At 33.6% G+C, this 19,835-nt stretch overlaps 1 protein-coding gene across 1 annotated transcript in view; it reads left to right on the plus strand.

The window, feature by feature from the left end:
* Positions 1-7,547, plus strand: part of LOC145248312 (uncharacterized) — a 140,915-nt gene extending 133,368 nt beyond the window's left edge. Inside the window, exons 7-8 of the mRNA XM_080110219.1 lie at positions 1,542-1,641; positions 6,515-7,547. Coding sequence (XP_079966345.1) covers positions 1,542-1,641; positions 6,515-6,728 — 314 coding nt within the window. The 3' untranslated portion in view covers positions 6,729-7,547. The remainder of the gene's footprint in view (positions 1-1,541; positions 1,642-6,514) is intronic.
* The last annotated feature ends 12,288 nt before the right edge of the window (positions 7,548-19,835 follow it).

A 19,835-nucleotide genomic window follows, 5' to 3' on the forward strand; every position in this document is an offset into this window, starting at 1 on the left:
GTGTTGGCCTTTAGGGGAAAAATTGTTCATCCAATCTTGTTGACGGTTCTATCAAAATCAGATCTTATATGTTTGCGTGGTTGACGCGCATTTACATTTGAATATGAATTGTTCACAGACAGACGACATATATATATATATATATATGTATATATATATATATATATCGTCAATTATGATTTGGGCTTGACCGGCAGTCACCAGAGAAGCCGAGCAAAGTAACAGATGCAGACGAATTTCAAAACAAACAACTAGAAAAAAATAGAAATACAATTAATATAAAATATCAAAAACCTACTGCAAATTTATTGAATATATTCCCCCCCCCGAAAAGTCGCATTTTGTATTGTTTAGTTACTTTGTTACTGTGCTTGATATTAAATGTAATGTTAAATTCCTTTAAAAAAAAAAAAACTGAAAGAAACCGAGACTTATGCATGCAAGTATCATGTCTTTTTCTAAACAGTTCACTTCTTGTAAGTAAAAATATAAGAATAATCAAGCTGAGGTCGAAATCAAAACCTACAGACAGTGAGTCAAGTACGATAACCCTTAGGCCAGCTTGCCATGACTTTAAAAAGTATATTCAACTTCGTGAAACACTCGGAAAACATAAAAATCTAATGACACCCAAGTATTATTTTTTTAATTTTGACACCTTAGCAACCCTTTTCTCCAGATCAAAAATGATTAAAAAGTTTTCCACGTGTCTGAATATCCTATATACCAATATTCAAGTCTGTAGATAAAAAATATGTTCAATCTATAAGTTAAGAACTGTGCTCTCACACAAATTTTCATTTCTATAAATATACATCGATAGATTATGAATGAACGCCATCAAAAATGATGGAAAATAGTATACTCCGTCAATGTTCGTCTTAATATTCATAGAAAATAACAACCAGAAAGTTGTTTTTTTTTAAATGAAAGTGAAAGTAAAAACGTAGTGCACTTATTGATCCGTGCTGAAATAATAACGTTATTATTTAAAAAGCCATTCTTAACATGGGGAGGGGAGGGTGTTTTAAACCTATTCTATACTTTAACCTTACAATTGAATAAAAAAAAAACATATCATAAAACTTTAATTAAACTTGGAAACGCGATTTAAAAAATAGCGCGGATCAGTAAGTGCACTAGCAGCGAAAGAAATAAAGAAAACGTCTCACTATGGAAAAAAGAGCCGAAGATTTATTTCCAAATTCATTTCAGACGATGGGAGTTGTTTGACTTGCTATTTTTTAATTTATATATAGACCAATGCTTCCTGCTATATACTCAGCACTGTTGAAGTAAATACTTAAAGTTTATGCATAAAAAATACTACTTTCATATATTTATTTATGTGAAGTAGTCATTCATATATATATATATATATATATATATATATATATATATATATATATATATATATATATATATATATATATATATAGGTCAATGGTATTCATTGTTTGTGCAGCAATATTGTTTGCAAAGTTTTTCTTCTTTGACTGCCTTTAATTCTGTATGTTTTTGTCTTTGTCTTGCAATTCCAGAGCAAGAAATGCTTCTGAAGTTCTTCAAACAGAAAGCGGAAGCAATTACCAACGTCCGGCGTTCTGACAAACTTCAAGTATTGCTAAATTTTCTGATGAGGTACGGAACAAAATAAACTTTCTTTGTTTGACCAAAAATTCGTCAATTCATTGCTGAAGAAAAAAAAAACTAAAAGAATGTTTTTACGGAAATCTTTCTGGACAAGAAGTGTCAGTAATTAATTGCAACTTGAATTTTCAAATAACAATTACTTAGCAATTTCTTTTAAAACAGCCTTTATTTAGTTAATACATATACCTCTTAATCTCAATACTATGTTAAAGACAATATATATTCTTATATATCATACTATATATAATAAGCTTCTCCTTATTATTTAAAATTCATTAAAGCTTCCCCCAACACTCTATAATTCCTCTTAATCTTTTTCAGCCCTAACGAATCTTACGCTAGACACCGCATCTCCCCCATGCTACCTAGCACCTTCTCTACTCTTCTGATGAGAAGCGTTAGGCTTCGAAATGCCCTGGCATAAAGAGTCCCTTCTATCCCCCAAATTTTGCTTGTATTCCATTATTCAATAAATGATCCATTCTATATCTACCTATATATAGTTTTGTGTCTTCATTTCATTCTCTTGTTGTCCTATTGTATAAGCTTCAATAAAAATTATTGTTGAGCTTGGTATTATGCGGATAAGTCTCTTTTTTGTGGAATTGATTTTTCTCTTTTCCTTTTACTTAAAGCTATATATATATATATATATATATATATATATATATATATATATATATATATATATATATATATACACACACACACGTCCAAAAAGTAACTGAAGGGTAATGAACTTAAATAGATTCTTTATTTTTGATGATATAATTCTGTAATTTAACACAACCTGACTAAAACATTGGAAATACCCAGGCTTGGCTCCAGAAGGAGTGCGACGATTTGTACCCTTCTATCACTAACCCCTCTCCTTCCCGACCTGAACCCATTGGACTACTTCGTTTGATTATACATCGAGAACATCACCAACATGACCTCCACAGCATCAAAGCAAGCCTGATTGCCACCATCCACCAAGTATTAGCCGAGCTTCTGCCGGCACTTGTGAAAAAGGCATGCTCCCAGTTCCGGACCCGTATTGAAGTAGTGATTGAGGCTGAAGGTGGCTACATTGAATAGATGTTAGCTCTACTACATAATCAAGTTACCTGAATTGATTTTTTGGTTTAAAAAAAAATAGTTTTAAAATAAAGCTGTAGTGTTGTTTTCTTTATGGCGACAATTTTATCGTTCCACCCTGTAGAAAGAATTTAAAAATGGCAGGCATTCATTTTGAACGCCATGTTGTCATTCTCGATCCGTTCTGTTCTGTTTTTATCCGAAACCGGATGTTAGCTACTGCATGGGGACTCATCAAAATGCCCGGGACAGCTTAGATCCGGCTTTGAAGGGAGAAGAGAAGAAGTTGAAGACAGATGACACACTTCTGGCTTTTCACCAGGGATTCTTATAGAAATTAGTCACTTCAAGGACATTGCAATTCTTCTAAGGTTTCAGTCACTTGAGGTTTCGACAGGCAAAGGAAGCTGCAGATTACATTTTGCGTGTGGTACAAAAATAAACCGTGTGAAATTCCTTTTTCTCTGTTTCGATTATAAATGAATCTGATTGGTTGATTCTATCGATGACGAGTCTTTTGTAGTTCATCATTATCATCCAACGTTTTCTCTGCAAATTGAAGAATATGGCCTATCATTAATTCAATGCCTCCGAGACTTTTTGTTTCTCCCTGCTTTTTTTTTTTTTTTTTTTTTTTGCTGATTAACTACCTTGGAAATGTAGAAGGTACATTATTACGCCACCTTTTCATTGGTTTTCCTCTTTTTCTGTAACTTTCTCTGGGTGCTCCCCCCCCCCAAAAAAAAAATAACGCCCAAAGAATCGTTAATAAAATTCACAATCTTCTCTCCAACCATACTTGATGCAAATACACATCAGTCTATGCGTGACTTGTCCACCAAATTTTAATCATGAATGTACAACACTTTTTTTGTATCGCCATTCAATGATAAGCTCACCTTAATTTGGATGTTTTGATTTTCTTCAGATTCGGGCTAGTGTAGGAATCGCAACTCCCTTATTTTGTCCTTTAGTCCTCACATTCCATCAACGATGTTTCTGACAAAGAGGGAAGAATTGCTGTTTCCAAGATCAAAATCTTTTCATCTAATACTTTGTTTTTAGCTCTTTGTATGAAATAGCTTCATGCCTTGTCTGGAGCGATTTCCATAAAAAAATAAATAAATGTAATCTATGAAATAACCTCAAAAATAAGTCTGCGAGATTAGGATTAGGATTAGGGTTAGAGTTAGATATGCAGTATCTTTGAGAATACTTAATGGATACAATCCTGGTTGGTTATGATACAACGACTGTCATGCATGGAGATCATATCACCTACTGATGAGACGATCGTCAAAGTATCCCCGTATATATCATTGAATGGATATTCATGATTGAAACATTGTGGGCTGAATAATTCATGAATAATAACCACACTTTTATGATACCGAGTTCCACTGTATATTGTATATGAATACAACTTGAAGATATACGGCTATAATCAGCCACATAACTCTCGTTTCTCTTATTTTGTACTTTAGCCCTCACATTCCATGAGCGAGGTTTCTTACAAAGAGAGAAGAATTGCAGTTTTCTAGATTAGAATTCATTCCATCTAACACTTATCAAGTTTTTGACCTTGAAGTACTATTTTATTTTTAGCTCCTTACAGCAATTGGCTTCATGGTTTGTTTGGAACGATTTCCGTATAAAAAAAGAATAAAAACTTGACACACCAGTCTTTGTTAGTTCACTAAAGTTAAGCAATGCTGAGCCTGGCCAGTACTAAATAAGTGACTATTTGGAAGCACCTAATAGATGCATTATGTAATAAAAATCCCTTCAAATTCAAATCAAGTTACAAATCAATCTCGCGCAAAAACAAAAACTTTTTAATTTTGACGATCGATGATCACAACGTAACCAGATTACAGTTTTGAACCTCTCTTCAAGTAGTAGCAAAATAATTTTATGAAATACTTAATATTGATTGGTTAATGAAATCGAACTTAACCAATCAGAAGTTCAGAATAATACAATCATGCTTAATTTAAAGATGTTTTTCTAAATTATATAGCAAAGACCCAACACACAGTAAGGCAGTTAACCTAAACCTTTCACATAAACTCTTGTCTGTCATTTTCATAGCAATGCTGTACAATCAACAATTACTACTGAGTTGTTTGCACGCATAGTTCGTCCATGTACAACAGCTACTCCTGCTATAAAACAACTGAATTGTTTTTCCTTTTAGATCTTACCAAAAAAATACAAACATTTTATCTCTTCATTTAAACCAAGTTCGTTAAATAAATTATTATTTGTTTAATTGTTTTTGTCATTCTTTTGTCATTACAAGGTTTCTTCAGTAGAAAATGTCTTAAATTTTAAGCTTAAGCTTAAGAGGTCTTCAGTAGAAATTGAAATTCAAGAAGTCTTGCTTCATTGGTGTCTAATTACTATGGATAAAATTCAAAGCAAATTGGAAATATTTGAACTTTCAACTGATAAGTTGTGCCCATATTATGTCTGCCAAAAATCTTTTCAAATACTTTAACGAAATTGAAATCTGGGGAATATTTATTAATTGATGTTGAATATCGTTAAAAAAAATTTTAAATTAGAGGTGTTTTAACAAAGGGATTCCACCTCTTTTTATCTCTTTTCATAAAATTAAATTAAACTAAATATAACCCATATTACAATCGCTTAAGCCTAGAACTGTGTTCCAAAATTCATAATGATCGGTTAATTAGTTTAGAACTGAATTGTGTATACGAATACGTAGACATTATATGTGCTGCAGAAGGGATATATTCATTTGAAGTAGCTGAGTGGGCTTAGCTACTTATTTGAGTAATAATTCCATAAGTCGCCTTATTGAACAAATGTCTCTGGTTGGAGCTGGTATATTCCTGATGTGAGGCGTTAGCATATCTTTCAATGTCTTTCTTAGGTGCTCCACCAATCGGTATTTATGTCTTAACCAGTCAATCATATTCTTGAAAGGAGAAAGAACCTGGATGTATTCATATTCATTATATCAAAACATATATACATATAGGATGGAGATATGACACTCTTAAATAATCAAATTCTACCGATAATCACAGTGTTGTCTTGCCAATCATCTGACACATTAACTCTTATCATTGAGTGGCCTTTGATGACTCCTTTGTAAAAAAAAAAAGGTAACAGGGTCCAAAAGAAGAGTCTTCAATCTGATATATCCCACTTTGTCAACTAAGCTCCAACCCCTGTCCCATCGCCACAATGTCGCATCTCTGTGCCTGTTTTGCAAATATTTTGATTGAATGTGCTCTGATGTGCTGCCTCGATGTACATATCCCCGACAAACCTGCTTAGCAACAAAATCACACCCCTTCACTGTTGAGGTCCATAAATGCCAGAAAGCTTTCTACTCTAATAGTTTCTTACCTCGAACAGCTAAACTTTGGAATTCATTTCCTACTACCTGCTTCGCTTACTGTACTGATATGCAGAAGTTTAAATGTAATGTAAACCAACATCTTGTTAATCTTTCCTAGGTATGGTCTCAAATAGTAGCCCCTTACGTCCAAGTGGCGATATGCCTTATTAGTGGTGAATGTGAGTAAAAAAAAAATTTTTTAAAACACACTACAAAGTAAACAATGCTGCTAAAAATTATTTTCAAAAGGTATTTCATATGTTGGAAATATTTGTTGCCTGAAATAACACTTTTCACAGGACTTTTAGGACTGAAATGGAAATTTTGGCAAGCTTTTACATCTAGACATGAAACAGTACTTTTATATCATCTGATGACTTTTTGCTGGTGTTTTATTTTTACTTCCAGAGGAAAGCAGTTTGGAATGGACAAGCGTGCGCTGAAGATCACCCACAATCCTTTCAACAATCTTCGTTATATAAAACTGCTGCCGACGAATAGACGAGAGAAACGTTTCGAGCTGACCACGTGGCATCATCAGCCGATCTACAAACCAATAACTCAATCGATAGAGAATAAAACCGCTATCTTTGTCAATGCAGGCCACATGGCACCAAACTGAATGCACTAGTGGCGGCAATAGATGATTAGCTAACGTAGGGGACAAATGATGAGATCAGTGTTTTAGAATAGAGATTTGGGGGATTACTTGGATTATTTGGGCTACTATTTTCATCACGTTTTGGCAGATGCAATCTCTAAACTTCTTCAGATGAATTCTTTTTAAAACTTTCAAATCTTTGTGTAACTCGGGAAACTATAGAAGAAGTTGAACCATTTATTTGTTCCACGAGGTTGGATTTTTCTCATTCAAGCAGTAATGACTGGTTTGAATAAGGGGGGGCACTTTGGTAATCGTCTCGTCAGTAGAGCACATGATCCTAAATGGGCCTTATCCAAACATAATTCCCCAGATTTTTTATCTGTGAGTTTATGTCAAATGTCGATCAAAATAATCCCCCAGACTATTCGTGAATTGAAAAGGGCCATCACAGCGGAAATCAATGCAGTGTCAAGAGTTATTGATAATTTTACATATCATAACCACGTTTGTTATTGAAAAACTGTTGGAATTACTGAAACTTGGTGGATAATTTAGTCATAGACTGAAGTTTATTTGTACCAAATATGGTTGAATTGCAGAAAGGATTGTGAATTTCATTAATAATTCCATGCGTGGCATAAGGGGAGGGGGGGGTGAGGTATCCTATAATTCTACAATCTTGTTATTTAGACCAGAAGAGGTTATGTATCTACTACAACTTTGTTCAGTATACCAAAATACTATTAAGTGGATAGATTTTCAATCTCTGGTTCTTCCTTGCAAGATATTCGCAGCAAGATTTCGTCCATCTTCCACAATTAAAAAGAACTTTCCTTTCTATTTCTGCTTCAAGATTTTCTTTTTTTATTAGTTTTATTTATTGTTGTTGTACTTTTCTTTTTATATCTTATTTAAAGACTGTCAGTTAGAACTGATTGATAATCAATGCTTTTAATCATTGTGTTACATTAAGTGGATCAACTAATTGTATCATTGTGTTACGAGTATATGTGGATCAACTAATTGTATCATTGTGTTACGAGTATATGTGGATCAACTAATTGTATCATTGTGTTACGAGTATATGTGGATCAACTAATTGTATCATTGTGTTACGAGTATATGTGGATCAACTAATTGTATCATTGTGTTACGAGTATATGTGGATCAACTAATTGTATCATTGTGTTACGAGTATATGTGGATCAACTAATTGTATCATTGTGTTACGAGTATATGTGGATCAACTAATTGTATCATTGTGTTACGAGTATATGTGGATCAACTAATTGTATCATTGTGTTACGAGTATATGTGGATCAACTAATTGTATCCTTGTGTTACGAGTATATACGGATCAACTAATTGTACCATTGTGTTACGAGTATATGTGGATCAACTAAAGCGCTCAGCTCAAAATTTCATACAGGCTCCCGAGTTCAACATAAAGATCTCCAATTTGTATTATTTGGATGCTTCAGACTACTGTTCTCATCTTGAGTGTTATTTTCACAACGTTTCGGCCAATGTAACCTCCAACCTTCATCAGGTGTATCTTATCAAATTCAGGAATCTTTCTGTCTAACCCGAGAATCCGCATGGCATTTCGAACGGAACTTTTTATCAAATCCACTGTTTTAGGCTAAAAATTTGGGGGAAAGAGTCTATGGCATAGTGGATAAAGTACTTGGTATAATTCACTTGTAAGTGATACTCTTCTGAGGCTTGAAGGTTCAATCCTCAGTGCAGGCGACACTTTAAGTACAATTGCAGATTACTTAGGACTTCTATTACGTCATAACTGACAGAATGAGAGCATGCTATTCTCTAATTAAAGGCTTTTGTTCAAAATTCTGTACTGATTCCTGAGTTCAACAGAAAGATTCCCGAGTTCAACAGAAAGATTCCTAAGTTCGACAAAATATACCTGAGGAACGTCAGAAGTTATATCATCTGAAATGCTGTGCAAATAATGCTCACGATGAGAACAGTAGTTCAAATAATCCAAATAAGATGAATTATCAATCCTCATCTCAAAACTTCAGAAACAAAGATTCCCGAGTTTGAAAAGATGCACCTGAAGAAGAACGGAGGATACAAGATGAGAATAGTAGTCCGAATAATTCAAATTATCAATCTTCATCTAAAAAATTCCAACACGTAAAGCTTCTTTTTCTTTGAAAAATCTCTATTCTATTCTATTTTACTTTATCTACTCTTATATAAAATAAACAGTGTGTGTGAGCTTCTTCGTCATAGGTTCTGAAACGATTGAGCCTATCTTTTGCAAATTTAACACAAAGCTAATTTATATGTCTGGCAGTGTTCTTAGATATGCTTTGTATAAAATTTATCCAAATAAGTATCGAAAATCGAAAAAAAATCAATCTTAAAAATAGTCTTTCTTCTCTTATAGATAAAAAAAAAAAATGTTTAAGGGGATTATTTTATGTTACACCGACAATGGAAATAATAAAATCTCAACAAATCATTTCTCTTTAAAAAAAAAAACAGATTTATTGTTATCTGGAGATGTAGCTCAGTGGTGAAGCATTGGAGTAGAGAATGTATGATCCCCTGTTCAAGACGGGTGTACTGCACCATTTTATTTTAATTTTTTCTTATTAATGAGTCCAATTTACGATAAAAGAGGTACCATTTAAAATTGCTGAAAATCATTTCTTTGTTTGCATATTTTAAAACTAAACATTAATCAGAAGTGACTTTTCCAGGGCATTCATTGTCAAGCCCAAATATCAGCTGACGTGATAATGTAAACCAACAAAGATGGAATTTGATGAACAACATTATCATTATTATTTTTTTATTTATTTTTTTAAATTTTTTTGCGAATTAGCCCACCAGGCAAATTATTCCTTGTAATATATAATAATCAATAGAGGATTGATTCTATAATAATACATACACAATCTGCATAAATTAAAATATTATGTTTAAGTGTATTGTATGACCGGGCAATGCCAGGCAGATAACTAGAAAGCTATAAATCGAACTTGCATAATAAACGTTGCAAAAAGTTGGCATGACTATTTTGCATGTTGCTGACGACATCCCAGCAGTGTAGCAAATACATGGTCAAATATATAAAGTTAAGCCAGTCTCTTTATAGTTTCTTTGTCATCGATAGCTTTCATCCTCAATAAATCGACGTCTGGTACATGTATTCAGCAAGAAAAAATCCCAATTCAGTTTAAATAATTTCATCCAATCAGAATAATATTCAAAAGTATGCAATTTAAAAAAAAAAAAGAAAAAAGAACTCTATATTCGTAAATGTAGAATTACCTCCCCTTGTTTGGTTGACTTTGCACTTTTTTAAGTAGACAACAAATTCTTTGTTTTATATTCAAGTAAATTATTAATAAATGTTAAAAAATAATTCGGGAAATGCAGGTTAGGGCCAGGTAGTTCAAAAAAAAAAACAAAAAAAAGAGGGGAAATATATTAAACAATGACTCAAAATAAAATAAACACGTTTTGTATCTTTTATCTTTTCCGCAGGAAGTGAATAATAATGCCTCCTATTTTTATATTCCGCCCGAATGGATCAGAGGGGATTACAAATTGCACTGTTATGATGACTAAGCTTATGCATTCATGATCTGAAAGTTTCATCTCTCTGTTGCAGATATTAACAGTGTGCAACTCTAAGAAAGCAATCCTATTCATGGGCGTGCACCAGAAGCAGAGATACGTCATTGAATTCCTGGCGAAAGTGCATTGAGAATGGTAGCGTTTAAAAAAAATAGGAGGCTTTACTTTTGAAATGACTCTCGGATGACAAAGCACGCTCCAGACACCCATGCACAGCCATCGTTTATCATTGGCAAGAATGCATTGATAATGGTGGTTACTATGTAGAAAAATAAATTCTGGGATACAAAAAATTGCATGTTTTAATGGTACAACCTCCATCTTTGTAGCTATTTAACTTTTTGAGTTATAAAAAAATAGGAGGCTCTACTTTCGGAACAACACTTGGAAATTCCCCGGGGATATTAGAATGTCCATTCATCATCCGAATTAGTGATTCTAAATTTTAAAACTATGGAAATAAATGTTATATCATTTCACCCCATCTCATCTCTTGATGAGATGGGGGTGAAGAAATGAATAGATGAAAACTTCTTTTATCTAATTATAGCGTCTGTGCACATCAAATGGTACGAGATGTTTTCAATAAGTTCCCAGACTTTTTTTGTAAGGTCACTTTTATTGATAGTACACACATAAAACTCTAGTCTCCTTCGAAGTAATCTCCTCCGGCTGCAATGCACTTGTACCATTTCAACAACTTCTGGAAGGCCCCATGGAAGTCTTCTTACGTGAGCATGTCAATAACCCCCATCACAGTCTCTTTCATTTCCTCAGTTGTCTCATAACGATAACCTCTAAGGTTTTTCTCGGGCTTGGAAAATAACCAAAAGTCACAGGGAGCAAGGTCTAGACTAAAGGAAGGGGGAGAAACTGTCTTGATGCCCATCTTGGTCTTGGTTCACAACTAAATTCTTGTCACAGGCTATAGGATGGAGTTGTGAACTGGCGCATTTGTGTAAATCTTACACATCTTCAGTTCCTCATGAATAATTGTGTGTACAGTTCTCACACTGACATCAAACTGTGCACTTATTGTCTCTATAAACACATTATGGTCCTTATTTATGAAATTCTTTATTTGGCCAATCAACTCTGGTTTTCTGACTTCCTTACTCCTCCCACACCTCTCAACATTCCTCACAGCCTCCCTGCCGTCATTGAATCTCTTATGCCACTCAAAAACTGAGGCTCAATTCATGCAAGTTGTTCCAAAAGCAGTCTGAAGAATTCCATACGTTTCTGTGGCATTTTTTCCAAGTTTAAAACAGAATTTTATTGCATATCGTTCTTCTAAAGTGTCATCATATCCAGATGTGACAATCAGGCTTTGGAGACTGTATCCACTTCCTTCTGTAGCTGTTCATTTGAGCCTAAAATCATAAAAATTGGTCAATCATCGCATAAGATGAATAGCAATAAGATACTGAATTTTCAAGAGTCTACAACAATTTTAAATGCCTGGACAAAAGTCTGGAAACTTATTGAAGACACCTCGTAATCTTCATTCGTTCTCAAGTTGAATAACTCGATGAATTACCTTAAGCATATTATTCAGGCAAAGAGAGAGAGTTCCGTCTATAATTTGCTATTTTTAAAATTTACATTCACCATGTCCAGCTTCCAATAGATTCACCCTCGAGTTCCTAGCATTCTAATCTACCACATTGGTCGTTATTCTAAGTCTTCATCTTCATCTTCATCTTCATCTTCATCTTCCCATGCATATCACTTTTGAACTTTTGATCTCTTGTCATTTTAATTCCGGTTTTCGTCCTCTTCAAGGAGTAGGATGACTTGTTTCAAGGTCACCAGAACACAACATAATGTATATATTTGTAAGCTTTGAAAGTGATATTGTTTCTATGCATATCAAACTATAATCTATTATAGAAGGCGCAGGTATCTGTGTGTATGTGTATTTATATGTCCAGTTTAAAATCAAGAAATAAAGATGTGCATATTCTTGATTGGTGTTGCCTTACTTAATTAATATCTAAAATAAGAAAGATTTTTTCTTCAGTCATTTCCAATATTATCTCTACCTATAAATAAAGAGTACTTTTTGTGTGTGTGTGTGTGTGTGTGTGTGTGTGTGTGTGTGTGTGTGTGTGTGTGTGTGTGTGTGAGAGAGAGAGAGAGAGAGAGAGTTCCATATGGACTCTGGAACGGCTGGACCGATTTTTCTAAAATTTAACAGAAATATACTTTATGTATCTGACGGTGTTCTTGGATAGATTTTGTATCGGAATGCCTCAGATAAGTATTTAAAATCATTAATCGATAATCAAAAAATCTGATTAAATAAGGAAGTCCAATTTAGAATAAAGTTAACACTTGATAAAGCCTAACATCACAAATGCATTTGAGAGGTTTTATCACCGCACAAATAGAAGGAGCTGACACATAAAATCAACTGTAGGTTCTTTGATAAGACAGGGGCGCATTCGAAATGAATGTTTCTGTTTAGAGCACAATTGAATCATGATACTTGACTTTTGAATTTTAAACTTTAATTCAATCCATTATATAGAAAAATAAGTTAATAAAATCAACAGTAAGTTCTCTACAGTGCAATGTAGACTGCACTGTATTGTGGACTAAGTCACTGCAAGAAGGCATGTGATGTTTCCTCCCAGTGCACCACAATTGGTTCCAAACTAGAGCAGGCAATCAATCGATTTGATTGAAAAATTAGCAATTTCACAGATTTTGATGACACTAAAAGTATGATCTGGAACATTCGTTGATCCTCATGCAATCCTGGACAACATCGAGTAACCCTGCTAGTCTGTTATATAAAGAAGAGTTAAAATGACTTACATTATTATTATTTTTAATACGTAAAACAAGAGAGGACTGACTGGGCGGAGATGCAAAAAGAAGCTGGGAGACAAATGTAGAAAGGGAAGAAAAGATTCAGAAAGTGAGAAAGATGAAAGTTTTGATAAAAAGGTATCAATCACCCTCAAAATAATTCAAGACAAATTATCGATCCTCATCTAAAAAATCCAGAAACTGTTGTGGAGACGCCCACTAATTAACATAGGCGGGTGAGTGAGATATATAAAGGTATCACTCACCAATACCGGGGGAAGTTCTGCAATGACTGCCAAATAGGCAAGACGCCTATGTTGCCTCCAGAAGACATGCAACACGCCACCTGCCGAAATATCTCCAATTGACGTATATCTGAAGACATGTAAATATGTATATAACTTCTCTTCCTAATATATTATTCTTATACCTTTACTTTCCGTGTTCTTGTTAATTATTTGTGCAGATACAACAATATCATACACCCTTTTTAACCTATTTTTTGATGGCCCGAGCCACGACGAGTAGCTCTGCTAGTTTCTTATAAACAACAATTTTCTTCAAGATGGATATGATGTATTATATTATGTAAAATATATCTTTTGTATTTCTGGCTCTGATTAGAATAAATTTGTTGCATATTGTTGCGAGACTGTCATGGAAATAAATAACATGTGCCTATACACAAAGAGATTCATTTTAAAGAAATAAGATTTTAAAATGTATCTTTTATTTAATCATCAAGCTTAAAGGATCATTAATTTATTTACTCATATTAGTTCATACCCATTCCATTGATGCAGTACCTGGGTATGTCAATTTCCATCTTTATTTAGCTTCTACTGCTTTACTGAAAAAGTAGTTAATGCATAGTTTGGATTATTTGGACCATTGTTCTCATCTTCACAATTTTTTGGTCGGTGTACCTTCCAACCTTCTTCGGGTGTATTATGTTGGGTCTTTTGGTTATGATCACAGCATACAACTGTTATATTGTGGCAGGAAACGCCAAAGGTTTGAACGATTGTTATTATTAACTTATTAACTGTCATGTTTATGCAGGGAGAATGTTTTGAAAGAAAGGAATATTTAGCTAAAATATTTACATTGAAAATCTAACAGAGGAATTTTAATGTAGATTTAGATTTATAAACAATAAAATATTGCAGAGATATTTATGTTATAAAATAGATTTGAGAATTTAATGTTTTAAAAACAATAAACAATGGAATCGACCTGGTAACAAAGAAAGAGTTTTCATATAAAGACTAGAGATACAAGTATGAGAAGAGGTTGACTTTGGAAACATTCAACTGAGAAAACTAAGAGACAATGTAAGGACTAAAGGGATAAAGTGTTGTAAATCCCTGAGGGAAACATCTAACTGTGAAAATGAGAATAAATGGAAAAAACTAAAAGACAAGTCTTGTTGTTACTGCTTCGCTGCGAAATGTTTTCTTGCAAAGAGACAAAGGGGCCACATCCTAAGGTTAGTAGTCCGTTATCAAATTACCATTGTGTGCTTATGTGTCATGTTTGTTGAACCCGTTCTGAACTAATCACAGTTATCTTGTCCATGTTGTGTAAACTCTGTTTTAATATGCGTAAACACGCGCGCACAAGCACACACACACACACACACAACGAACATATATAACCACTAGACGATACACGAGCATCGGTTTCATACACATGTATATTATATAGACTAGGCATGCATGAATGCACTATATACATTCGTTATATAGAGAAATAAAAAAGGAACAAACTAAGTTATGTGTTCATCAACGTTTCGTTTTAATTTTGAGACTTCCTCTGAATGAATGAAATTAAGAAAACAAAACACCAGCATAAATATTTAAAAATATATTTTTTATGTAATTTAATGTAAGACCCTGTTCCATTTCAGAAACGGGAAAAGTCGTTGGAAATTCCAAAAAAAAAAGAGGGGGGCCATAGCGTTGTGAAAGAGAGTAAGATTTTTTTTTTAATAACGTCATATAGCCGTTAATATATTTAAAAAATATAATGCAATTCATTTTCTTTTGGGAACAAATATATAATTCAAATATGGATGTGTAACTGAAGTGAAATGAATGTATTTTTGTTATGTAATTTATTGTTTGATTATATGTATTAATTATTATATGTATTAAATATTATATGTATTAATTATTATATGTGTTAAATATTATAGGTGTTTTCTATAGTGTAAGAGAATTAACCTGTTTTTAAAATGAAAATATGTTCTTTTAATAGGAGTTTACTTATTAATGGCAATACTTTATAGAAACCTCCGTTTTGTTTAATTGTGCTTGAATTTGCAATAAGCGCTGATTCAAGAAGTTTCCGTCATGGTTTATCTTCTTTATTATATATATAAAATGAACTTTTTTTCCCCCTGTGATTTTGACCTTAATAGGATTAAAAATTAAGACATTTCATGCAAATGTAATATGCACAAACTGCAACACAATATCTGAAGTGTGTTATAGGCATATTACCAATCCACTTCCTCGCTAATCGTAGATTCCTATATCTTTTCTGTTGAGAGTTCACTGTCAAAATCGGTTAAGATCAATGGAAGTAGTAAAATTTTTCTCTCTAATAAATTCTTCCTTCCTCCGTCACCCATTTACACTGTTGCATGATCGTTCACAAGGGACAGTTATGAACGAACACTAGTTTCTGTTTTCTGTACTTTATAGTTGTTTAAAAAGACTGGAATGGAATTTCACCGTGCCTTTCCATTTGATGCTTCCTATTGGGTGAAACGCACCACGCATACTTTTACGTTGCTTAATTACCATTTATTTCCCAACATTTATGCACTAAAAAAAAGACAAGGATTCTTTCCATTTTTTTTTTTAAATAAACATATAATACATCATTTCCGTTTTATTTCATTTTGTTTAATTTTTGTTCTTTTCTGTTTTTGTTTTTCCGACTTTTTTTGGAAGTTTAACATCGTTTTTTTTATTATTGATGCAGGGTTATTACTTCGCTTATTCTTTACTTAACCCCCCTCCCTTACACACACACCTACAAACACCCGGCAAACGCCGGGTACCCCCGCTAGTTTAAAATAAATTTAACTATTTTTGCTTGTTTGAAGTCAAAAGTATGATTATGTTGCAATAAATCAGAGAAAAATGCATTCAAAGAATTGCTATTTCTTATATCTCTTTTATGTTCATTGAGCCTTATCTCTAATGTGCATTGAGTTGCACCAACGTATATATGATGGCAATTTTGGCAAGGAACAGTCAGTTGCGTAGTTAGAGTAAACATTACCCCTCTGATGTTGTGTCACCGTCACCCCTTCTTTGCTGTCACCCGGACCGCCCCCCCCCTCCCTTAGATATGACACTTCATATATATATATATATATATATATATATATATATATATATATATATATATATATAAAACCACTTAATCCTTTTTACAATTATTTTTCACAGTTCAAAAAATGAAATAAGTATCATCAAATGATTTCCAATGTACTATTAGAAACTACAAAAAATACACGGTTTTAAGTTTTCAATAAACATCGGAAAAATTTTTCTTTAGTTACTAATTCAAAAAAAAATGTAAGAGTTTCTAATATTTTAGAAAAGATTAAAAACTTAAAAATCTTTACATAACATTTGATAAATAAATCCTATTTTCAAATTATTTTTGCACCTTTTTTGCTGTCATCCAAGGCAGACCCCCCACCCCCCACCTCGCCCCACTCTAGTTAATCCACTAGGAACAGTGTATGTGCCTGCATTGGACACTGATTTGTTTTGGAGATATTTTGTTGTTTTTAACGTTTGTTTTATAGTTTGTTACGTGGTTTGCGTGATTGGAATTCCTAGTTTGTTTAGTACATTGCAAATCATTGTATTATTGGTGTGTGTAGGTAAAAGATGTCTGCTTATGAGAGAAATGTCTGGTGTATATGATTTTTGTTTATTTATCCTGGAAAATATTTGTGTGGCTTTTCGCTTAACATTTAATATTAAATATGTGGGATATTGCAAGGTTTTCAAATTATTTGTGAGGTATTTGAATTCTTCGTCCAGCTATTCTGGACTGCAAAGTCTGAATGCGCGTAAGAAGAAACCAATTATCATTTTTTTTTTTAGATTTTGTTATTATGGTGTGAGTAGAAATGTATGTAATCATTTTTGTGTGTAGTTTTGCAGTGAAATTTGAAGGATAGTTTATTATAGGACTTTATAGTAAGTATGTCTATAAAAGGTAATGAGTGATTGTTTTCTGTTTCATAAGTGAACTTTATGGAAGGTTTGACCGAGTCTAATTTGTTTTTAATATTATCTATGTGCGTGTTTTCAGGATGAAATTGTCAATTTATCGAAAATATTCTGCGTTTGAAGGTAATCTAAATTTGAAAAAAAACAGATTCTAGAAATTCTAAGAAAAGGCTGGCTAATACTCCACTACCCATAAGAAGGCCAAAATTTTGCTTGTAGAAATTATTATTAAATTGAAAATAAGTCATGTCAGTTATAAATCTAATAATTTTTATAAAAGTGTCGGGAGGAAACGGTAAATTAATGTTCGATTTTTTAGGTGTGTATGGAGTAAATTTAAATATTTTTTAATGGGGACATCGTTATATATACACCCCACAGGTGTTTCTTGTTGAACTCTGGAATCTTTCTGTCAAACTTGGGAATCTAATACAGAATTTGGAGCAAAACTCTTTATTTAATCCACAAGGTAGCATGTTTTTGTTCCATCAGCCATGACCGGGTAATAGTCCTAAATAATTTACAATTGTACTTTGAATGTCACTTGGACTAAGGATTGAACCTTCAACTTCCAAAAGAGTTTAACTTTCAATTGAATTTTACCTATTACTCAATCCACTATGCCACAGACCCTTCTCAAAAATCTTTAGCCTAAAACATCATCAACCGATCCATAAGCCTAACCTAATTGATAGAGAATAAACTCGCCATCTTTGTCAATACCAGTCATGTGGTACTGAACAAAACGCACTTGTCAAACTCGGGAATCTTCTGTCCATTACACTCATTGTTTCCAGTCCTCACGTGGAAGCAAGCAATATCCAACTGACGATCTCTAATCTTTAAAATCCTTGAGTCATAATAAGTCATAACCCATTATTTTTTAAAAATTGTTTTTTGCAGAAATTTCGTCCAGATGACTGTGTTGTAGAAGTGATGGATGGATCTCTCTCTCTCTCTCTCTCTCTCTCTCACACACACACACACACACACACACACACACACAGAGCAAGAAATGTGACACTATGGTCAGAAAGTGCGATTGAGGAGTACTCTGCCCTGTAAAAAATGCTTGGACTGTTGACACCTCAAGCTATTAGCAATATACTAATCCCTTCTCAAAGCCTCCTAGAACTGCGCAAGAACAGAATCATACCACAATAAATAGGGAAAAGGCCATTTTAAAAATGTGCCAAGGGAAAAATTTCAATGAGTACATTCGAGTGTTACGACATTGAGCTCCCAAGAGACAGTCTCTATCTAGTTTCTGTCTGTTGTATCTGGTCTTACTTTAGGTCATTCAGATTTTCTGATAGGAGACGTGTTCATCTTGGCACAAAGTCTTTCTTTTCACTACATTATGGTCTCCTTTTTGCAACTAAAAAATAGAGCTTTTCTCCTCTCTCTTTTTTTTTAATTTCCTTATTTTGTCTTAGCTGAGGATGGGGTATCCTACCGGATATCTTATACATTCCAACCGAAAAGTCTGTTTAAGATTCTAATCGTCACTTTAAATGCTATTGTATCTCTCTTGGTTTACCAGGTATATTTTCCCCATAGATTTTTTCATTCTTTTTCAAGAGTCCAGTTCCTTGCATAATTACTGGAATGGCGTTCTTCCTAAGATTCCAATTTCTTTTCATGTCGTTCATAAGACTTGATATTTCGTCATCTTTCCCTCTCAGCTCTATTTAACCCAGCATCATTGGAGACACTGACTTCTACTAATGTTGCTTCTTTCTCCTTCTTGTCCCATATAACTATGTCAGGTTTTATAGTTCCGTTTTCTAGATACGTAGCTGTAGGAATTACAGTCATACTGGATGGTGTATAACTTATTTCCAACTGTCCTTTCTGGTAAACATGTTTCTAGGATTTGCTGCTGCATTCAATACTCAACTTTTTACAGATGGTCCAAAGGAGGTTGTTCTGCTGGCTCTTGTTTCATGATGCTGATGTACCATTTTGACGTTTGGATTTGGATTGCCCGGTGCTCACAATAGTGGCACGATGCTGATGGTTAATCTCTGAGACGCATACCACTTGCTCCTCTGGGCAGATAAAGCCTAGGCAGAGTTTCTGTATGTTGTTCTTTACAGTGTCAACCTTTTCCTCATTTAGTGTCTAGTCTGTGTCCTTTTGTGGCCAGTCAACAATGCCAAAATTGTATATTATCATAGGCATGGCAAGTTGGTTAATGGCAGTTATTTTGTTTTTGTTTGTAAGCCGTGTTTTACAGATTTCCCTACCACAGCATACATACATTCACTGCAAATTTTTCCTCTCATTTTAACATGCTGAAGTGTTCTCTTCTATGCCAAGCTTTTGTATTGTTCCTGCTCTTTTAGCTCTTTGATGTCAGTATCTTCATAAAGTTGCTTTCCGTTTTGATCTTGAGTCCTCATATGAGACATTAAATTTGATTTGCTGA

The sequence above is a fragment of the Euprymna scolopes genome, chromosome 26 (assembly GCF_053919585.1).
Source record: "Euprymna scolopes isolate OS-2025 chromosome 26, ASM5391958v1, whole genome shotgun sequence".
In the NCBI taxonomy this organism is placed as follows: Eukaryota; Metazoa; Mollusca; class Cephalopoda; order Sepiida; family Sepiolidae; genus Euprymna; species Euprymna scolopes.